This window comes from Apis cerana, linkage group LG1 (genome assembly GCF_029169275.1).
Source record: "Apis cerana isolate GH-2021 linkage group LG1, AcerK_1.0, whole genome shotgun sequence".
NCBI classification, from domain to species: domain Eukaryota; kingdom Metazoa; phylum Arthropoda; class Insecta; order Hymenoptera; family Apidae; genus Apis; species Apis cerana.
The window spans coordinates 26,567,261-26,585,763 of record NC_083852.1 but is presented as its reverse complement, the minus strand read 5'-3'; the positions used below and the strand labels follow the sequence as shown (position 1 = coordinate 26,585,763).

Below are 18,503 nucleotides of genomic sequence, written 5' to 3'. Positions count from 1 at the left end.
GTGGGTAGTTGTCGGTGGGTGGTTGGCAGCGGCGGAGTAAGATGTAATTTTCAATACTCGGGAGCGGAGTCTCTGGAGGCGCGAGGGGAGCCACAATTCCGGGGGTTTACCGTGCACTGTCGACGTAAACTCTCCTCGGTCGCACCCCCATCGGCCCAAGTCAGCCACGAGGAGAGTACCACTTATTCGAACCCCCAGTGACTGTCAATACGGGTTCCTATAGTGTCTCCAGAACCATATCGGACGGATGAATAAATCTCGTTACACGCTCGGATCCGATAGGATTCGAATAAGCCGCAACGCGTTAAATCGACGATCGAAGATGCCGATGCGACACCGCTCCTTTCCTTCTTGCATTTTTCTTCTTTTTTTTTTTCCCCCTCCCGATAACGACAACGTTTTAATTATCGCGAGAGACGACGAACAATTGGCGCGAAATTCTTCAAAAACGAAAGGGAGAAAGTAGTCGTCGTAGCGTACGGATGAAAGACGCATCGAATCGATCGTTTAACACGAGTGGAAAACGCGAGCAAAGCAGAAGCGTGTTCATTTTTTTGTTTGTTTCGAATAACCTTGTTTCGAAGTTGCAACTATGCTGTTCGATGCGGTAAGGTAAGGAGCATGTGGGAGCGAGGTTCAGAGCCCAGGGGAGAGCCGAGAGTCACACTGATCTTGCTCTTTGTCGCGGGGCCCATTCGAGTGCATCCTCCACCTCCTCCGCTCGCTCCCTCTACCGTGCCATCTTCCCACCGACCTCGCCGAAACCTAGGCTTCCTTCCTTCCGGAGGAGTCGCGAGCTACATATCGTGGCTTTCGAAACCCTCTTGAGAGGGCGCGCTGACTTCGATATTCCGTATCGAGTTACGCTCGTTTCGCGTACCAAACAGTCCGCGAGTAAAGGGGGTGTCGACTGAGAGAGGGGAGCGTTAAAATAATATTTCTTCGTTCCGTTAATATCGAAATCGTGGAATAACGATTTGTAATCGCTCGCATTCCCCCATATGCGTGACGAAGAAATACGAAATTTCGCAACTGCGTAGATCATCCGTTCGTGAGCCGATAATTAGGTTAATGAACGAATCGTGTAATTCGATTCTTCTCGACCTATAACGCGTTTCATCGAAAATTAAACCTCCATGAAAAATTAAAACATCGTTCGTTCGTTCTTTTTTTTTTTTTTCGCTCTCGAAAATCTCCGCGACGCAAGATACAAAACTTACTTTAACTGGAAGTCGATATCGGTAACGATCGGCAATGATTGCGAGGTTCGAAGCGTGTAACGATCTCGGAATCGAGGAAATTCCCTGAACGGCGCAAATTAGTATCCGTTTGATTTACCCATGGGAGGATAAGGTAAGTCGGCGATCGGCCGTTCGTTCGTCTCAGGTACACGCAAAAACGTGTTCGGGCCCGCCGCTGGAAATGCGATCGTCATCTAATTGGAACTCGATACCCGGTAACGAGGGTTACAAACTTTTCCGTTTTCCACCCGCCCCCATCCTCCTCCCCTCCTTCTCCGTCTTTCCACGTTTCTCGAGTGGGTGCGACCCCTCGAGTCGAAACTCGGCGCGAGAGGGGATGAAAAATTGTTATCTTATTTATGGGCACGAGATTAGACCACGTAGAACGTTTCGCGCCACTAACAGGCGTCGGAATGATGAATGTCCTCGAGATCGAGCTCGATGTTTCACCCGACCCGGCCGGCAAGTCGCTCGCTCCATTTACCGGCTCTTCGTTAATTAACTAATTAAGCGAGTGCAGGTAAATAGCCGGCCGGTCGTCGAGTGGCGTCTCGTCGTCAAGACGAAGGGAGAGGGAGAGAGAGGGAGAAAGAGAGAGAGATTAGAACGTATGGAATCGCTAGGGGGTTGACACGGGACACCGATTACGAGGTAATTGTCACGTCGTTGGCGTGCCACCTATCTGTACATCGTTCTGCGCGAACGGAACAACCTCTACCGGTTCGTTATAGGGGAAAGTATCTGGGGCACGGCCTATAACGTTATTCTCCTCCCGTGAAATGATTAAACAGCGTTTAGTCGGCTCGGAAAGATAGTGTATTTCTTATAAAATGGATTACCTCGAAGATTATTCGAAAAGGAGGAAATGTACAAATTTTATAGCAAAACGATCCGCTACGTAAGATAGTTGGACGGACGTAAGGCGCGTTTGCGACGACGACGATACGGGGAATTACTGGTGCGCCATTACGAGCTGCGGTTCGTTTGCAGAACGCCTCAACGATGCAGACAGTGCATTCGACTGCAACCGGCCACGAGTCCCCAAGAGGGACGCAACACCAGCTTACCTACGCGCCAGTTTGGAAATCTCAGCGCGGAGATGCGATACATCTGGAGTGGTAGAGGTTGTGCAGACATCACGCGAGAAGCGGGAGGGCGGGATAGAGATGGAATGATATCGGCGCGGCGAGAAAGGGGGAAGCGCAGGAAGAGGCGAAAGGACGGGAAGAGGAAGGGTAAGGTCGCTTCAACCTCTCAGCATCCCACGAGGCCTCCGGTGTAATTAAGCGAGTGCACCCTCACATGTCTACGTACGTTCGCGTCGCGTCTATCCATCTAACCGTGGCAGGGTTGTTCTCTTCGTTCGGTCCGTGCCTTGAACCGAGGGTCGGGAGATAAGGTCGCAAAAACCTTTGAAACCTCGGTACCACAACCTCGTTCCCAACATCTTGTCGGGAACCAACAATCTCGAAAAATGTGCGTGTTACAAAAAACGACTACATCCGGAGGGAACCGATGTGCCCACACTTCCATCAACGAAACGCGCTACCTTTCCTTTTCCCTCCTCCCTTCCAACTCTCGTTCATTCTCGCCATGATCGCGATAGGATAGGATAAGTTGCGATACGCTGTTAATATTAGATACGCGTATTACGCGCATACGAAGGATAAATCAATTCTCGAGGTGTAAATCTTTCAAGCGTTTCTTTCGGGTGTGGAAATGGAGGAAAATGGAAGCGGATCTAAAGGTGGTGCGCGGTATATCGTGGAGGACCGCATGTACGTTAGTGTGCACGTTATATGGTAATGGAGGGCCAATCATGCGGTAACTAGCCACCCTGGGGAGACGGTCAGGGCTGCCAACCAGTGGTCAGCTCCCGTCAATGTGTCACTTACGTAGCTAGAATACCGAACCCTCCCGACAGAATGTTACCGCTGAACGCATTTCCCCTCGATTGCAAGTCCCGTCAGTCTCGTGTCTGGAACGCGCTCCGTTTCTGAACGCCAAAATTCTTCCCGATTTTTAATCCGCGATAATCCGTCCCCTAAGTAACATCTTCCTTCTACCTAATAATTTTAAATCCATCGTTGTCCCTTTCCGTTCCAACCCCGTAATTATTCCAGACGACGGAAACGGAAACAGCAACAAGTCCTCGAGCTTTGTTACCGCGCCGCGGATTAAGCGAAAGATTCGCGTAATTGTGAAACGACGTTAAATGTTGCATTTAAAGGGCTCGGACGAGAGGAGGACGAGGGAGAGGCGCACGACGAAATGTGTCGGCCGATTCTTGATTTCGAGGGTCATGAGCGACTTGACGAAGGTCGAAGCAAAACTACCACCACCACATACGCCAAGAGAAACAAACGTATCGCGTTCTATCGGCTGTAGCGGAGCTATACCACCTTCTCGCCACTGGTCAAGTCGAGGGGAATGTATAGAACCGCGAGAGAGCGAGAGAGAGGGAGAGTGGGAAACAGGGCGATAAATAACTACAGGATGAAAAAGGGGGCGCGGTACCCTCCCGGGGCCCCTAAACCTAGACTACATACCCCCTCAGCATCCCTTGCCACCCCTCATCGTACCGGCATCGTATAAACCGCGCACGGGCCGACCCCGACAATTATACCCTCGCACGCGAAATGTTTTATTACCCTAACGTAGAATGCTTGCGTACAGTGGGATCGTGTGTGCACACGTGAACACCAACGTAACGCTTGCGTTTCGATGCATCCTGCCGACTGCCGATTACTGCCCTATATATATATATATATGTATGCATCTCCCACTTTTTCCAACGCGAATCGCGAACAAACGTTATTCTAGTTCTTAAAAAAAAAAACGACAAATACTGGAAATGAAAACTGGAATATTTTCGCATGTACGATCCGGTTCTCGATGTTATGGATATAACGCGATGCCTCTCTAGCGGGAAACTCTCGAGTGGAAGCTTTGAGATTCGAAGTGGCTCATTACGAAGCAAAGCACCCGATAAAGTCCTCTGCGTTGGACCATGATCTTGGAGGGATGTGCGAGGTTCAGGCTGAGAGTATCTTATATTCCCAAAACGTGCACCGGATGACGCTTGGTCTTTCGCCTAATTTTGCAATCTAGCCTCTCGCGCCTTATCCGTTAACTGCTCACTAAATCGAGAATCCAATCTTCTCTACGGTCTTAACTTTTCGACGATATGTCACTAAGAAATTGAGGATTTGCGCGTAGAAAGTGCAAAGTGAAATAAACGAAAGAAAGAAAAATTTTTACGAGAGAAAAAGAAGAAAGAAATTAGCAATAATCGACGATGCGAAACGTTGCGCTATCCATCACCGTGGATATCTGCGATTCAAGCGACATCATTTCTGCGATCAACCGGAAGCGTATCGATCTTCGTTACTTGCCCGCTTCCGCCTCGATGTCACCTTTATTTTTTCATTCCTCGTGTTATCAACTTTTGCATGCGTTAAACTTCTCCCGAAGTGCATTTCGCGTGCAAATTGATCGTTAATTAATTAAAAATGTAGAGACTGACAGCAGAGGTATTTACCTCCCATGCCGTGCATTCACCCTTCCAGCTAAGTCAGCTCTTAGTCTTCGGTTAATCGGGTTAAATTAACTTAGTTAGCGTACGACGGGGCTATTACTATACCCTCGTAGATGGTGACTCGTTATACTCGAAATCAGGATCGTTGCAAAAAATTCAAATTCGTGTATTCATTGCGATTTTATTGTTAATAACGAGAATTGGAAGCTTTAATAAATTTACGTCACATTTACGTACATACATATTTCTCTCTCCGTTCACGCTTAGAATTAAAACGCTTGTGATTGCGACGCAAAATAAAAATAAAGTTTGATATAAAAGAAAAAAAAAAAGATTTCTGTCTTATACCGGTACTGCTTTATTAGTTTCTATCGAGGCATTGATTTTTAAATTGTGTAATAAATAAAATTAGCCACGGGGATGACTTCGGTAGCCGGCCGAGGGGTCGAGTTGTAACTTAATCAGGGCAACTTCCCTCCCCCCCGACTTAATAAAGCTGTCTCAATTTTCGCCTCATTACCGAAATACGTACCAAGATTTTTTTATTCGATTTGCGTGTACGCTCAGTTAGTTGCGAAATCTCATTTTTTTTTTTTTTAGTAATCATCTTCGATCGATTATCGATGTAACGTCGCGATCGAGTGATAAGTTAAAGTGTAAACGTTTAAACGATCGAGAAAATTATACTCATTTTGAACATTTTAAAATGAAACAAACTCGGAGAGAAGATTTAATCGACGATAATATTTTGGCAAAAGAAACGAGTTTCTTATTGGATTAATCTCCTTTTATGGAGAACTGTCTAGCATCACGACAAAGGTTGATTCGGCTTGGACGGTCGGTCGATTAGTTACGGGAGACCAAGTACGATCACTCCGATCGTTGCTGAACGTATGGGACGCGATATGAAGACACGTTCACCTCGACTCGGTTATCGCCCGTACAATCCATACGTCGATCGTCATACTAATGAAACATCGAAACGTACATGACGCAATCATGTCGTATCGCGCATCACGCTTCTCGCATCGCGTCCTATATACAACTTAGATATACGTATACCTGATGCAAAGACACGTCGAAATCGGAATTATGGATTAAAAAAAAAAAAAAGACTAAGAAGAAAATCGAAGGAATTGAAAATGAAGAATCGATGGACGTTGAGAGGGGAAGAAGGGCGACGCGATGCAATTTTAGAAAACGTGGAAGAAAAAGGCTTGGTCGATGATTACAGGAGGAAAGAAAATAAGAGAATTGTGCCGAACAAAGTAATTATAGAGTGGCGGCGTAGCGAGAAGAAACGGTTGGTCGGGCTGGGCGAGTGTTCCGTGAGGCGGAGGTGGAACCAAGGGTCGGAGTTGATAAAGAAATAAAGAATCGTGAAAGTTGGCGTCGAACCCCGCGCTCCCGTGAGGCCTTATGACTTAAAGTCTCCTTACTCCGTTAATTCCGAACATTAACAAAAGTCTCGCTAAAACTCGCCGCCAACTTTTCCGCCCTCCTGGGACCGGCTCGGGACTTGTTAATGAAAAAAATACAATAAAACTCTCTCTCTCTCTCTCTCACGAGGCGAAACTCGCCTCCAATTGTCGGGACTTGCTAGTCGTTCAACGCTTTGCAACGACACGCTCTTTTCTTTCCACCGTCCTTAAGGCGAAATTATTGCAAACAATGGATCAGGATTTTCTCCTCGTTGCGAAACGTAGTAAAAGTTTTATAAATAACGAAATATCAGGTCGGAAAGAAATCGAACGAAATGATCTGTCCCATAGAACGATAATTTTCGATTCGAGGGACGATAAAGTATAAAAATTAGTACGTAAAATTCGCCTTTTGATCGTCGACGGAGAGCAAAAACTCCTCGTTCTTTCGCCAGGGTTTAATATCGAAGCGGTGGTGCGAAACCGCTTTATTACGTTTCCGCTTTATGCCGACCCTTTCTCTCTGCCTCGCGAACGAGATCTCTTATTATTTATTCATTTATTCCGGCCGAGATGAACTTTACGAAGATTTTAACAGCGCTCGGAACGCCACCTTGTCGGCCACCGAGTAGACGGTTCAGATTTGGCAACGCGCGATGCGCGTGGCGGGGAACAAATTCCGTGGAAAACGATTTTGGATGGGCAGAGACCTCCCGCCGCTTCCTGCGAGGGAGGAATAATATCGTGTGAACTCGTTTCGCAAAATTAATTACTCAGACCTTGAGGGTAAAGCGTAGCCCGTGATTCCAACGCGTAACGACGTAAACGTCGTGGTAACGTATGCGACCATTTAAGCGACTGTCGCGTTATCGGATTACGACCGATTCGTCTCGCGACACCGTGCAATCTACGCATCTATCGGAAAATTTGTCAAAGGTTTTTCATCTGCTCCAATTAAATTATCCTTATATTTTACCTTTCTATATACCTTTCGTAATCGTTCAAATTTTGCAATTACGACTGCTTCGATGGAAACCGAGTAGTCGACACGAATGGTTTTTTTTTCTTTTCTGCCCCTTTCTTTCGCAACAATTTTATGCGGAGGAAAAATAGGGTGCGAAAATGAAAGAGAAAAAGAAACGTCCACGGGAAAAGTTATCTCGAACACGAAACGAAAAACTTCTCAATATCGGTTAAACGAAAGTTTCGGTGTAGTGGTGGAACAGGTTGGAAATAACGTTTGATCGTGCTGAAAATTAGGGAAGCGATCTCACGGACGGCAGGGAAGGGTCGGAAAAATAAAAAAATATCGAGGGAAAAAGAGAGATACGATATATCGAGAAAAAGTAAAGTTTTCGAATTCTCAACGTTTTAAATTTTTATTTTTCCTCTCTTCCTTAAAAAAAAAAACGAAATTTGTTAAAGTATCGAAATACTTTTAAATAAGTCTGGATATTAAAATACTTTGATACGAATTGATCATTCGTATTAGGAAGATGGAATTTGAGAAACAAACTCGACTGATCAGGAGAGAGAAAAAGAAAGAGAGAGAAAGCGAAAGTAACGAGAGAAACGCGTAAACTTAGGCTGTGACAAGGCTGGTTAAATTGGTCCGTGGAAACTGGCAAGTTCGCTTACCGATCGAGATTCGATCTTTTCCCTTCGGGACGGAGGAGGAACGTGGCCTCGAAGCGAGAAGATGGAGCTGGCCCAAGGGTGATAGCACACCTAGTTTTGATTCGCCTCATGGCATCGTACCGGTCACGGGGCTGACGGCGCGTAATTGTTCTCTTGTCTGGTTCTCGCACGGCATCCAACCCCTGCCAACATCCGCCATCCCCGCGATTGCCATCGCGCCAAGAATGCATAAGCAGTCTGACTTTACCAACCCGCAATGCTGCAAACTCTTCCATCTTCCGATCTTCCGGAACGCGATTCTCAAAATCCTTCTTTCTCCCCTTAATTTCTTCCATCTTCTGTCTATAATACATTTCCTCGTCATCTCTCTTCCGTTTCTCGTTTAATTAATAAAGACGCGTAACGCGGGAACGTTGAAGAACGAGAAAGGAGAAGGATCTGTTGCGATGAAACGGAATGAAACGGATGAACGCATCTCGTGACACGGCTCAACAGCCAATCGACGGGACTTTTAGAAATTGACAAACGATCATTTTCCCCTGCGTGCTCTCCTCCCTCGGATTCGGGGTATCAGGGTAGAGAAATCCAACTATCGATACGATTGATGGATTATTAATGATTGACGAACTCGGTCTGTCGGCTAGCGTCATACAGGAAACGATTGGGTTGGAGGCGCGCGATTCCAGCCGCGCAATCATACCGCGACCCGATAATTGGCAGAGAACCGACAATCCTCGTAATTTCCGGTTCCCAGTTCGGAAATTCTGACGTGTGACACGCGACGCTTCGACGCTCCTGGGAGGCACCTCATTCAATTAACCACTCAGTTACTCGCATCGCGTCGCATTTGCCCATCGACCTCCCATTCCCACTCTCTCCCTCTCCCTTCCTCGCTCTCCAAACACCCTCGAAGTGGTTGCGCTTACGAGTTCGTCTTCATCGCGAGAGCTCGTGATTTAAATCTTTCGAGAACGTCGACGATGATACGTGTTAGTTGCTCTCGCTCCGCCGGATGTCACCAGCCTGTCATTCGACGAAACGATTTTACCCCGCTCCTCGTGTCGTCGAGAATATTGCCACGACAGGAGGACTGGTTCCCCTAACTTCCCGTAAGTTTGTTTCCGCCTCGAGTTCTGGCGAAAGTCTGACGACGTCTAAGAAACGACAGCGACGATTATTATCGAGACGCGGGAAACAGTTTCCGACTCGAGTTGAAATATTAAAACTCGTTTCTCGAAATGTTTGTTACGCGAACGAGCATCCATTAAGGGTGCATTCTTAATCGTTTATATCGAGATACGCGGAAATTACGGAAGATGGGCGATTAACGAAATAAGAGGAAAGGAAAGTCGATGCGTAGAGGCGTAAAGTTGGTAGAAATTCACGAGTGATCGCAAACTCGGCGAAGGGCCGAAACCGGCGGCATAGTGGAATTACTCGACGGCTGCCTCCCACGGGGCCGAACTTGTCCGCGACAATTTCAAACTTATTTTAACATTCATATAAGCCCCGCGCCCTACCCTACGTCCAACGCACCGGCGAACCGAACGCCTAAGCATCCCTTTCCACGCGTAACCCGAGAACCGACCCGCGTAACTTGCTCTTCCTATACGGAGAGAGCGTATAAGCATAAGGGAAAACGCGGGATTTACATAAGATTATGCGTTAACCTTGCTACTCTCTCGCAGAAAAGGGAGCAACGAAACGGCACTCGAGGGTGCCCTGTACTTTGCCCGATAATTAGAATCGGTTCAGATTGCGCGATTTGCGATTTTCACAGACAGCTTTATAGCCGATTATGGGTGTGCCATTATAGTGGCAAATTAAACGCGAGATCCTCCCTTCGTGTTTAACGGCGAGCCATTTAATCGTTCTTTGAAATCGTTCGCACCGATTAAGTTCAAATTTTTCCCTATAAATATGAAATTCGATAATGTCTCTAGGATTTTCTTTTTTTCCGGTAGTTGTGTATATTCTAACCAACCGGAAAGGATTTATTATCACGCGCCCTATTTCTCATACCGTTGTTGCTAAATCTCTTCCCCACTTCCCATAATGCTTTTCGTATTCATAGTCTGAGCGAAAATTGCTTCTAGAGCACAATAAAGGTTATACGGGCCATAAAATAAGTTCAGCCTACCTTGCCGATGTTTATTTAAACGGAGGAGAGGCTTTGAATTTTCCTCCCTATCTCTGTCCTTTTCCCTTCACCTCCTCGCTATTATCCCATCCCATTCTTTCGCTTTTCTCCGATTTTCGCTTCACGTAGCACAGCTTCGAACCACGGCCGCGCCACGAAGCGGCGAACTTATCGATCGAGCGCGTGTAACTCGGGAAAATAGTTTGCGCCAATCGCATCGAGGACTCTTCTTGTAATTCCGGCAAATCCTGCCCTCTATGGTGAGCATTCCGAAATCGAGGTTCAAATTTATGAACACCGATATCACCACTATCGAGAAATACCTTTCCCCTTTTTTCTACATTTCAATGAAACAGGCGAATGTCGCAAATTGATAAAATGAAGAAAATTGTTGGTTAAATAAACGTCTGATTTGATAAATTTTAATAAAAAATAAAACGTCGTTTTATTTTTTATCACATATTTTTATATATTATGTTACGACGAGTACGATTCGTGTCAGCGTTACAAAATGAATCTTTCATATTTGGAAGATCTATTTTATCATCTAGTTTTCACACGTCACAAATTATTAATAGAAAATCTAATAAACAACAAAGAAAAAAGTGTGATAGAAGTCCAATGCACGTTGCTGTTGTGAGTAATTTATACGCATGATATACGTTATATCATCCTATTCGATAAAATATTATTATCATTATTATTATTATCACGTCGAATACACTCGTACATATAATTAAGATAGAGCGGTCGATATTTGATTTTATCTTTTTTTTTTTTTTTTTTTTTAAATAAACTATATTTCGTCTATTTCTTTTTTGAAATGTTTTCTCGTCGTAGATTTTGTGCGGCTGCGGTTATCTAGATGGTACTGAAATTTCGGAAGCCATGTCGGCAATGATACATATCTGCCTGAAAGATATGAAGCCACATTTTTACGCGCCAGACGTAAACATATGTGAAACTGTCGATCATTTGATCAAAAAACCGGATCCAGATAGTCCATCGAGAAACGCTCTAGTCGAGGCTGCCAGACTCGCTAGATCGAATATAAAACCGTTATGCCAATGCCAAGCTTGTAAACACGAGGCACTCGTTATCCCCGGAGGATTTGGTGCTGCAAAGACATTGTTAGTAATTTGTTGCGTCGACATCGATTTAAAAGAGTAATTTCGCGAAAAATTTTACGTTAAATGCGAACGCAAAAAATAGAATTTAAGAACAAAGTTTAAGTAGCTTAACTCTTTCGTTCGGTTTACGTAAAACCAATCCCTCGATATTGTATTCGTTTTATTCGTCGTATTTCTTAAAGGAGCGATTTCGCAGAGAAAGGTGCCGATTGCACTATACATCCCGACTTGGAACAAATTATCGAAGATTTTTATTACGAGGGCAAACCAATCGCATCGATCTGCATTTCTAGCGTGCTCGTAGCGAGGGTACTCAAGGGTGTTAAAATTACACTTGGAAAAGAATGTAAGAGAAATTTCTTCTATCGTAAATTATGTTATAAATTTAAATTTTAAACAAATATCTTAATATTTATTGCAAGATATAAAAATTAAATATACATTATTATTCGCGTAATAATCGTATTTAGCACCAGCGGAAGAATGGCCGTTTGCCGATGCTATTAAAAAAGCTAAAGACATGGGAGCCAAGATCGAGGAGAAAAGCGTAAAGGGAATGACGAAGTGTAAAAAATACAACGTTTTTAGTACGCCAGCTTGGATGTATAAACCTGCGACGTATGCAGAAATTTATACTGGAATCGGAAAACTAATCGGCACGATGAAGAAACATATGAATTAATAATATCGTTTCCTTCGCGTGTTTATTCGCGTTTATTTTTTTAAAACGCTGAAACTCCTATATATATATATTTATTTATTTATTTATTTATAATGAATTATAAATATTTCGATTAATGTTAAACTTTATTTTATAGCTTTTTTTTAAATATATTGTTCGCGTGTATATAAATATTTATTAACTAAAAAAAAAAATGTGTGTATCTATTAGTATTTGAATGTGTTTTTTTAACCATTTTACGATAAATAAATTTTATTACAATTATAAATGGTAAAGTTTACTTACCTTGAGAGGAAAAAAATTTTTTTTTTTTTTTTTCGTATTAAATCGCAGGAAATGATCATAACAGGTTTTCACATTCGCATAAATTATGAAAAATATACTTTATTTCGATACTTCATCACGTGTCCCTTGCAGTATACAGTACGAGATTATATACGGTACGAGACACAGTGATCGAGCATTTAATTATCATACCTATACTATTGTACTTAAAATAAACAACAACAAAATCTTTATATAACAATACGTCGAAATCTACAGCGAAAGATTCACTGGTGGACTTTTCGTCTTTATATAGAGTATTCTAGCATGAAGTGGAATGGTGAATCTTTATATGCCATGATTCGTATCGAAAATTTTTGAAAAAAACGAAGGACAAATCGTCGACAACGATTTGGAGATACGCATAACTTGACATACGAACGTATAAAAAAGAGAAATATCAAAGGATCGTGATGTGAGAAGAAAAATCGCATACGTGTAAATCTGAACAAAAATTCGATACTTTTTTTGTGGTGGAAGATATTAGTTTAATTTAATTAACGACAAGAGATGAACAAATTCTACGCCAAGCCGATAATAATAATAATTAATAGATGAACAGTCTTTGTGAATTTAATAAATGCAGCGAGACAGTCTGCAACGTAGAAAAGAAACAAATACGAGATATACTTATCTACGATAGATACCTTAGCGTAGTTTACAACTACAATCATAGTTAAACGCAGAAATACGGTCCGCGAACGAATACACGCGCATGTTCATCGAACGAAGACGCAAATGTTAATGTCCGGTTCCGCTTTAGCTAAAACACTAAAGAAAACGCGAGGCAGAGCAGTAGAAATTTATTTACAAAAGGCCGTGACAAACGCAAATGTTTCTCCTTCCGATTTCCGTTTTCGCGAATTTTCTGTTTTTTTTTTTTCTTTCCTTTTTTAACACTCGTGGTGTTTTTAACACACTGGTTACAAATACACGTAGTGAAGAACGCGCGCGTGAAAGCGCGTGCGCGCAGCCCGTGAACGGAGAGATCAACCCGTTAACGTACACGGTCTCCACTCGTACCGGACCGAAGTTTACTCGAGCATAACGAAGGTGCACGCGCAAATGCATTCGATCAAAACGTGTCCGTGAATTGCTATAAACGAGTTTGACGCGATCTTCTCTCGTTCGATAATGAATGATTAACTCGAAGAATATTTCCACGGAAAAATTGCGAGATTGATCGATCGACGCGATAAAAACACTATTTCATAGATACTTTTAATTATCCTTAGACACGAGGATATTCGTTAATCAGAGTCGGACACGTATCATTTCCGATATGGTCTTTCTTCTTCCAATTCGGATATCTCGTCCGATCGAACAGAGCGCTCTTCGATACTTCGATTCGAAATTTTCAAAGTAATTTCAGTCGAGCTCCGACTGTCCACGGTGTTTATTTCAGCGGCTCGATTTCGATGGCAACCTATATTTTGACGCTTTTAGTTTTCTTTCCGAGGAACGTCCGAAACATGGAATTACGAAAGCGAAACGATACACACAGTTTATCCTTCGTAGCGAACGATTTAAATAATTGGAGAAAAATACTCGGTTTACACGCAATCTGTACAATTGCCACGAAAATTGGAAAGTACGTCGAGGCGGTTACGTTAATTCCAATAATTCACAAATACGAAACGGAACGCGTTGATGTAAAATTTCTAATTATACTAACGTTCTTCTCGTTAAATACAAAATCGACGCATCGAATTATTGAAAATTAGTGGGGGGAAAAAAAAAATCACGCGAGTTGTCCCTTTGATCGATCCTTTCTTCGCATTCTTCTTCGCACGAAATCCTTCTCCGACGATAGGACAAATGACAATATTTTTCGTTCACACTTTGGTTCTAATCTCGTAGCCAGATTTCGCGTTTTTTTTCTTTTTTTGGGGGGGAGGGGGAGGGTACGTATCCCGTGGTTCGCGTCCGCACTACCTTACAATTTCAATTCCGAAACGCGAGGTTCAACTAAGCGCCAACAAAGGCTCGACGGTGATGCGGGAGGATCTCCTCGCCTTGTCCTCTTCGTACTGCTTCATCTTCATCAACTTCCTCTTTCCTTTGCTCTGTTTCTTCCTCGGTAATTCCGTGCCGACCGCCACCTCGGAGCTCGTTTGCCCTTCCTCTTCCAGCATCCTCAGGGTTTCGATGATATTTCTGGGCTCCTGACCGAGACGCGTTCCCGTCGCGTTTTTGTTGGCGTAAACGACGGACAAGTGGGAGAAACTGGACTTCGGGGGAGCGGTGATGTCGGCGAAGTCTCGGAAGTTGGCGAAGAAATCGCCACCGCGAATCGGTTGCGGTTTAGGATTCCTGAAATAATTTGCGCGGCCACGGTTCCCCCCGTGATAGTAAGGGTTGTAGAGCGTATCGTCCACCGAATATTCGTCGTTCTCCTTCTCCTCGGGATAGTAGGTGCCGCCTCGAATCACTCCGAAGTTGCCCGAGCCTAGAAGGGGATGATGAACGTCTTTCCCCCCGGTTACCCCCGACGTTTGATAGCCGTTTCGATCGCGTTGCAGGTATCCCAGGAATCTGTTCTGAGGCCTGTACCTTTGTTGCTCCGCGAACGAACTCCTCTGATTGGCGAACAAGTCGGCGAACGAGGGGAAGAAGTTCTGACTCTCGGTTTCCAAGCTCTTCTCCTCCGAATCCGTTCGATCGCTTTCTTTCGTATTCTCCGCTTCCTGATCCCTCCACTTGGACGTGGTGGACGCCTCGCTTTTTCCATCTTGGCCGCCCTCCACGCTCGGACGACCGGTCGTATTCGCGTAACTTTCCCTCCCGCGTCGCTCCCCCCCCTTATCGATCCGATCGGTCTCGCTGCTCTCCGCTTCCATGTACATGTCCGAATCGTCACCGTCCTCGTATTCCTCCCCTATTTCGGAGGCGGACGCCACGGAATCCTGAAAAACACGCAGAGAGAGAAATTTTTCCAAAGTTATACTAACATTTATTAGAATGTAATATTTAATAATATTATAAATATTTCGTAAAATACGTATATCTTTATGTCAAATGTGTCGTTAAAATATACCTACTTAAATAAAAACTCGTTTTCTAATGATGTCTATGAATTGATTAAATTTATTGCGCACTTGAGTGAAAGGATAATGTCAATAAAAGCGTACGTACATATTTATTAAACAAAGGATTAAACACCGAGCAATGACTTGCTCCTTTTTAATAAAACGTCTTTTACTTAGGAAAGAATATTAACTTTGAATAAATTATCCTCACCGTCGGATATATTTCAATCGTGTTACTTTCGTTTAATATCTGGATAAATATTATTCACGGTACGAATTCAATTTCGAGTCGTGAAACGTGAAATATTAGATTAAAAGTTACATAATATTAGGGATAAATGAATATCTATCGTTGCAAACTCGGATAAATCCCGTTGTTAACCGACATCCATTATCGTATCGGTAAATTTAAAATCGATCAACGTTGTACAACGAAAGTGCAGGAAGAGATTCGTAAAACGCTCGTAAATTTATTTACTACACTCTATAATAACTCCAATATCCAAGATATCGATCGGAACGCGAAAAACTTTGGCTTCTTGAACGATTAGAAAAATTTCAAGTACTCTCTTTCTTCAGAGTTTTCCTCTGGAACGGGTCGACGCCCCAAGCAGCGCGTTTCGAACGCCAACTCCGGACGAGAGATAAGCGAGGATGACGCGTGTTCCTTTCGCGGAGCTCATTGACCGATCGCATAAAAGGCGAGGATCTATCCTCCAGGACAAAACCCCACCGCGTCCTCGCCTTGACATTTAACGCATCTTCGTGGCGACGACCGGCCGCTGCAAAACTGGTATCGTGGATATGACGTGGATATCGCTACTAGTTGCACCTATATCTGTTCGACATTACGCGTGGTACACGTATGTACTGTTATCCGGCGGAGGAACGTGCACGTGCGGACGCGAGCACTGCTCACGCGTCGATGCTAATACGGACGATTGCGGTTGAAATCGGTTGCAACACGGCCGCGACACGCCTAAGCATTGTTATCGATATGCCAGCTCAACTTGGCCGCGTTATAACTGTATCTGCCTGTTTCGTATTCCTCGAATTTTTCCCCTCTAACATCATTTCTAAACCACCGTCGTAACCAATCGATACCCACTCGATGTTCGATCATCGATTATTTACCGCGAGTTTTACGATTGTATGGTAATCCGACGTTATGTACATACATTACTACGTGCGTAATGGCGACCAATTTAAACGGTAATAGCATTTTCCACGCGTCTCATGCAAATTAAAAATTTCTTTTCTCTCGTTGTCAATCGCAGTCTACAATGTGCCGATTCGATTAGGAATAGTTGCGAAGACAGATTCATATAATAATAACTTTATATATCCAAATGTAAGGTATTAGGTAAGCGATCGATCGTTGTGCAAAGATAAAGATACACGAGAAACGTAAATTTATATTTTCATGCTGGAACGACAAATATTTTCTTCGCTTGCATGCACGTACGAGCCACTGCTACCCGCGAGAACGTAAATAACGTTTGTGTTACAAAATTTCAGATGGTTTACGGATGTAGCGAGGTTATAAATCAATGAGGCGCGAAAGATTTTCCGGCAAACTGGCGTCGGGTTAACGTATGCGCCTTTTTTCACGACTGACCTATAAACGGGTGTGTTGCATCACGAAACGTAGACGACGAACGCCTTTTGCCCTCGTAAATGAAAGTGATAGATGAGCCGTTATGTCGCGTAACAAGAGGTGATCACGATTCTGCGCAAATAAGATCTGACCGTGATTACGATCGCAGAGGAAAACGTCGCGGTAAATTATTCCCGTGTAATTCCTTTGTCATTTTAATTAACGCAATAGTATTTTCTTCTTTTTTTTCTTTTGCTAATGAACCGGAGTTTTGCATCCTATTATCGCGAAAATTTATTATCAGCACAGCAAGAAGCGAATAGAAAACGATGTTTCTTACTAAAAATTGCGATCGATATATAACGAAAATTCTTCACCGATACGCTGAAAGAAAAAAATAGAATTATATTATTTGTATCAGAACGGAACATTACGTTAATTCAAGTTAGAAAATTAGAAAGTTTTCGTGTAAAAAAAAAGAGAGAAAGCTTTTTTGCTTTATCCTTGGATCGATTGGAAAGATGGAATCAAAGTATTCGCTTAACATAATACGGAGATTATGAATGGACTCGATGACTTATATCTTTTCCTAGAAATGCCTGCTTCCAGGAATCGCGTCTGCCGACTCGTCTGAAACTTGGAATAGGTCGGTGAAACGAGTGCGAGCGAGAGATCCGAGTAGGCGACATGAATAAGAATGGTAAAAATTATCCTTTTCATTGACGATATCTCGGAAGTGGTATCGGGATAATTCGGGAAAACCGTTTTAAGGGCCAAGATTCCGCGTTCTTAACCATCGTTTATTCGTTGATCGCAGATTACTATTTTCGAAGTTGCAAGCATTCAAAGTTTTTCTAATACGCTTTTAATTGATAATTATGGAAAATTAAAATCAAATTACGCGAATAACAAATTTTGTGTATCGTAAAACGCGACAAATTAAAAAGGATAACACGCAAGCGAGATTTTTGTGATATTTTAACACCGAGGAGTCGCGTATCTTTAGGAGTATCGAGTTGTTTTTATTTGTAATCAACCGTCGTGGAAAAGGGAACGAAATGACGGAGAAGTGAAAGGGTTGTTTGGTTGAAAAAGTTGAAAATCGTGACAAATCTCTGGGTATTCCGAGCACACGGATCCGAGGACACGAGAAGATGGATCGTTGGATCGGCTGACCGCAAAAGAAAGAAAAGGAAGTGTTATTAACACGCCGATTACGGAACGCGAATTAATCTTGTGGCTCGTTCGGTAATGGCAACACAACGCACCGATGATTATTATATTAAGTCAATATTTATATGCGTGTACGTATATATACGTGTGAGCGGAATCCAATTAGATGCAACGTCCTATCATCCCTCTCCTCGGTATAAATTATATGTGTATTAAGGGCAATCAGTCTGCCAAGTCTGCAGGCTATAGGATAGATGATCCGCCGTGCCAACAGATATAATCGTTGCAAGCTTTATTACAGGTGTACAGACGCGAAAGTATCACAGAAATCCAACCGGCGTGATACACGTTTCGACTTCGATCGTGGGATCTAGCCACGTTTTGGTCCCGATCCCAAACAAAATGATCGGCACGTTGCAATAATGATTGATCGAGATCTTTTCGTTTCTAGAAATCTGACTGACGTTTCGCCTTATTTCTTACATTACGCACACCACGATTCGATTAAAATTCCATCTTTCGCTCTTTGATCTAAATACCTGGGAGCGAAGGTATTTCTTTTTGCTTTTGTTCCCCTCCAAATTTTTCTT

At 43.3% G+C, this 18,503-nt stretch overlaps 2 protein-coding genes across 4 annotated transcripts in view; one reads left to right on the top strand and one right to left on the bottom strand.

Annotated features, from left to right (window-relative positions):
- The window catches only part of LOC107992403 (glutamine amidotransferase-like class 1 domain-containing protein 3, mitochondrial), a 42,983-nt gene extending 31,193 nt beyond the window's left edge, over window positions 1-11,790 (top strand). Inside the window, exons 2-5 of the mRNA XM_017048248.3 lie at window positions 10,481-10,614; window positions 10,819-11,108; window positions 11,291-11,454; window positions 11,579-11,790. Coding sequence (XP_016903737.2) covers window positions 10,481-10,614; window positions 10,819-11,108; window positions 11,291-11,454; window positions 11,579-11,790 — 800 coding nt within the window. The remainder of the gene's footprint in view (window positions 1-10,480; window positions 10,615-10,818; window positions 11,109-11,290; window positions 11,455-11,578) is intronic.
- Window positions 11,791-12,154: 364 nt separating this feature from the next.
- Window positions 12,155-18,503, bottom strand: part of LOC107992407 (uncharacterized) — a 71,351-nt gene continuing 65,002 nt past the window's right edge. For all 3 annotated transcript variants that reach the window (XM_062087135.1, XM_017048252.3, XM_062087136.1), the window contains one exon: window positions 12,155-15,020. In XM_062087135.1, the coding sequence (XP_061943119.1) occupies window positions 14,079-15,020 (942 nt within the window). In that variant the 3' untranslated portion in view covers window positions 12,155-14,078. The remainder of the gene's footprint in view (window positions 15,021-18,503) is intronic.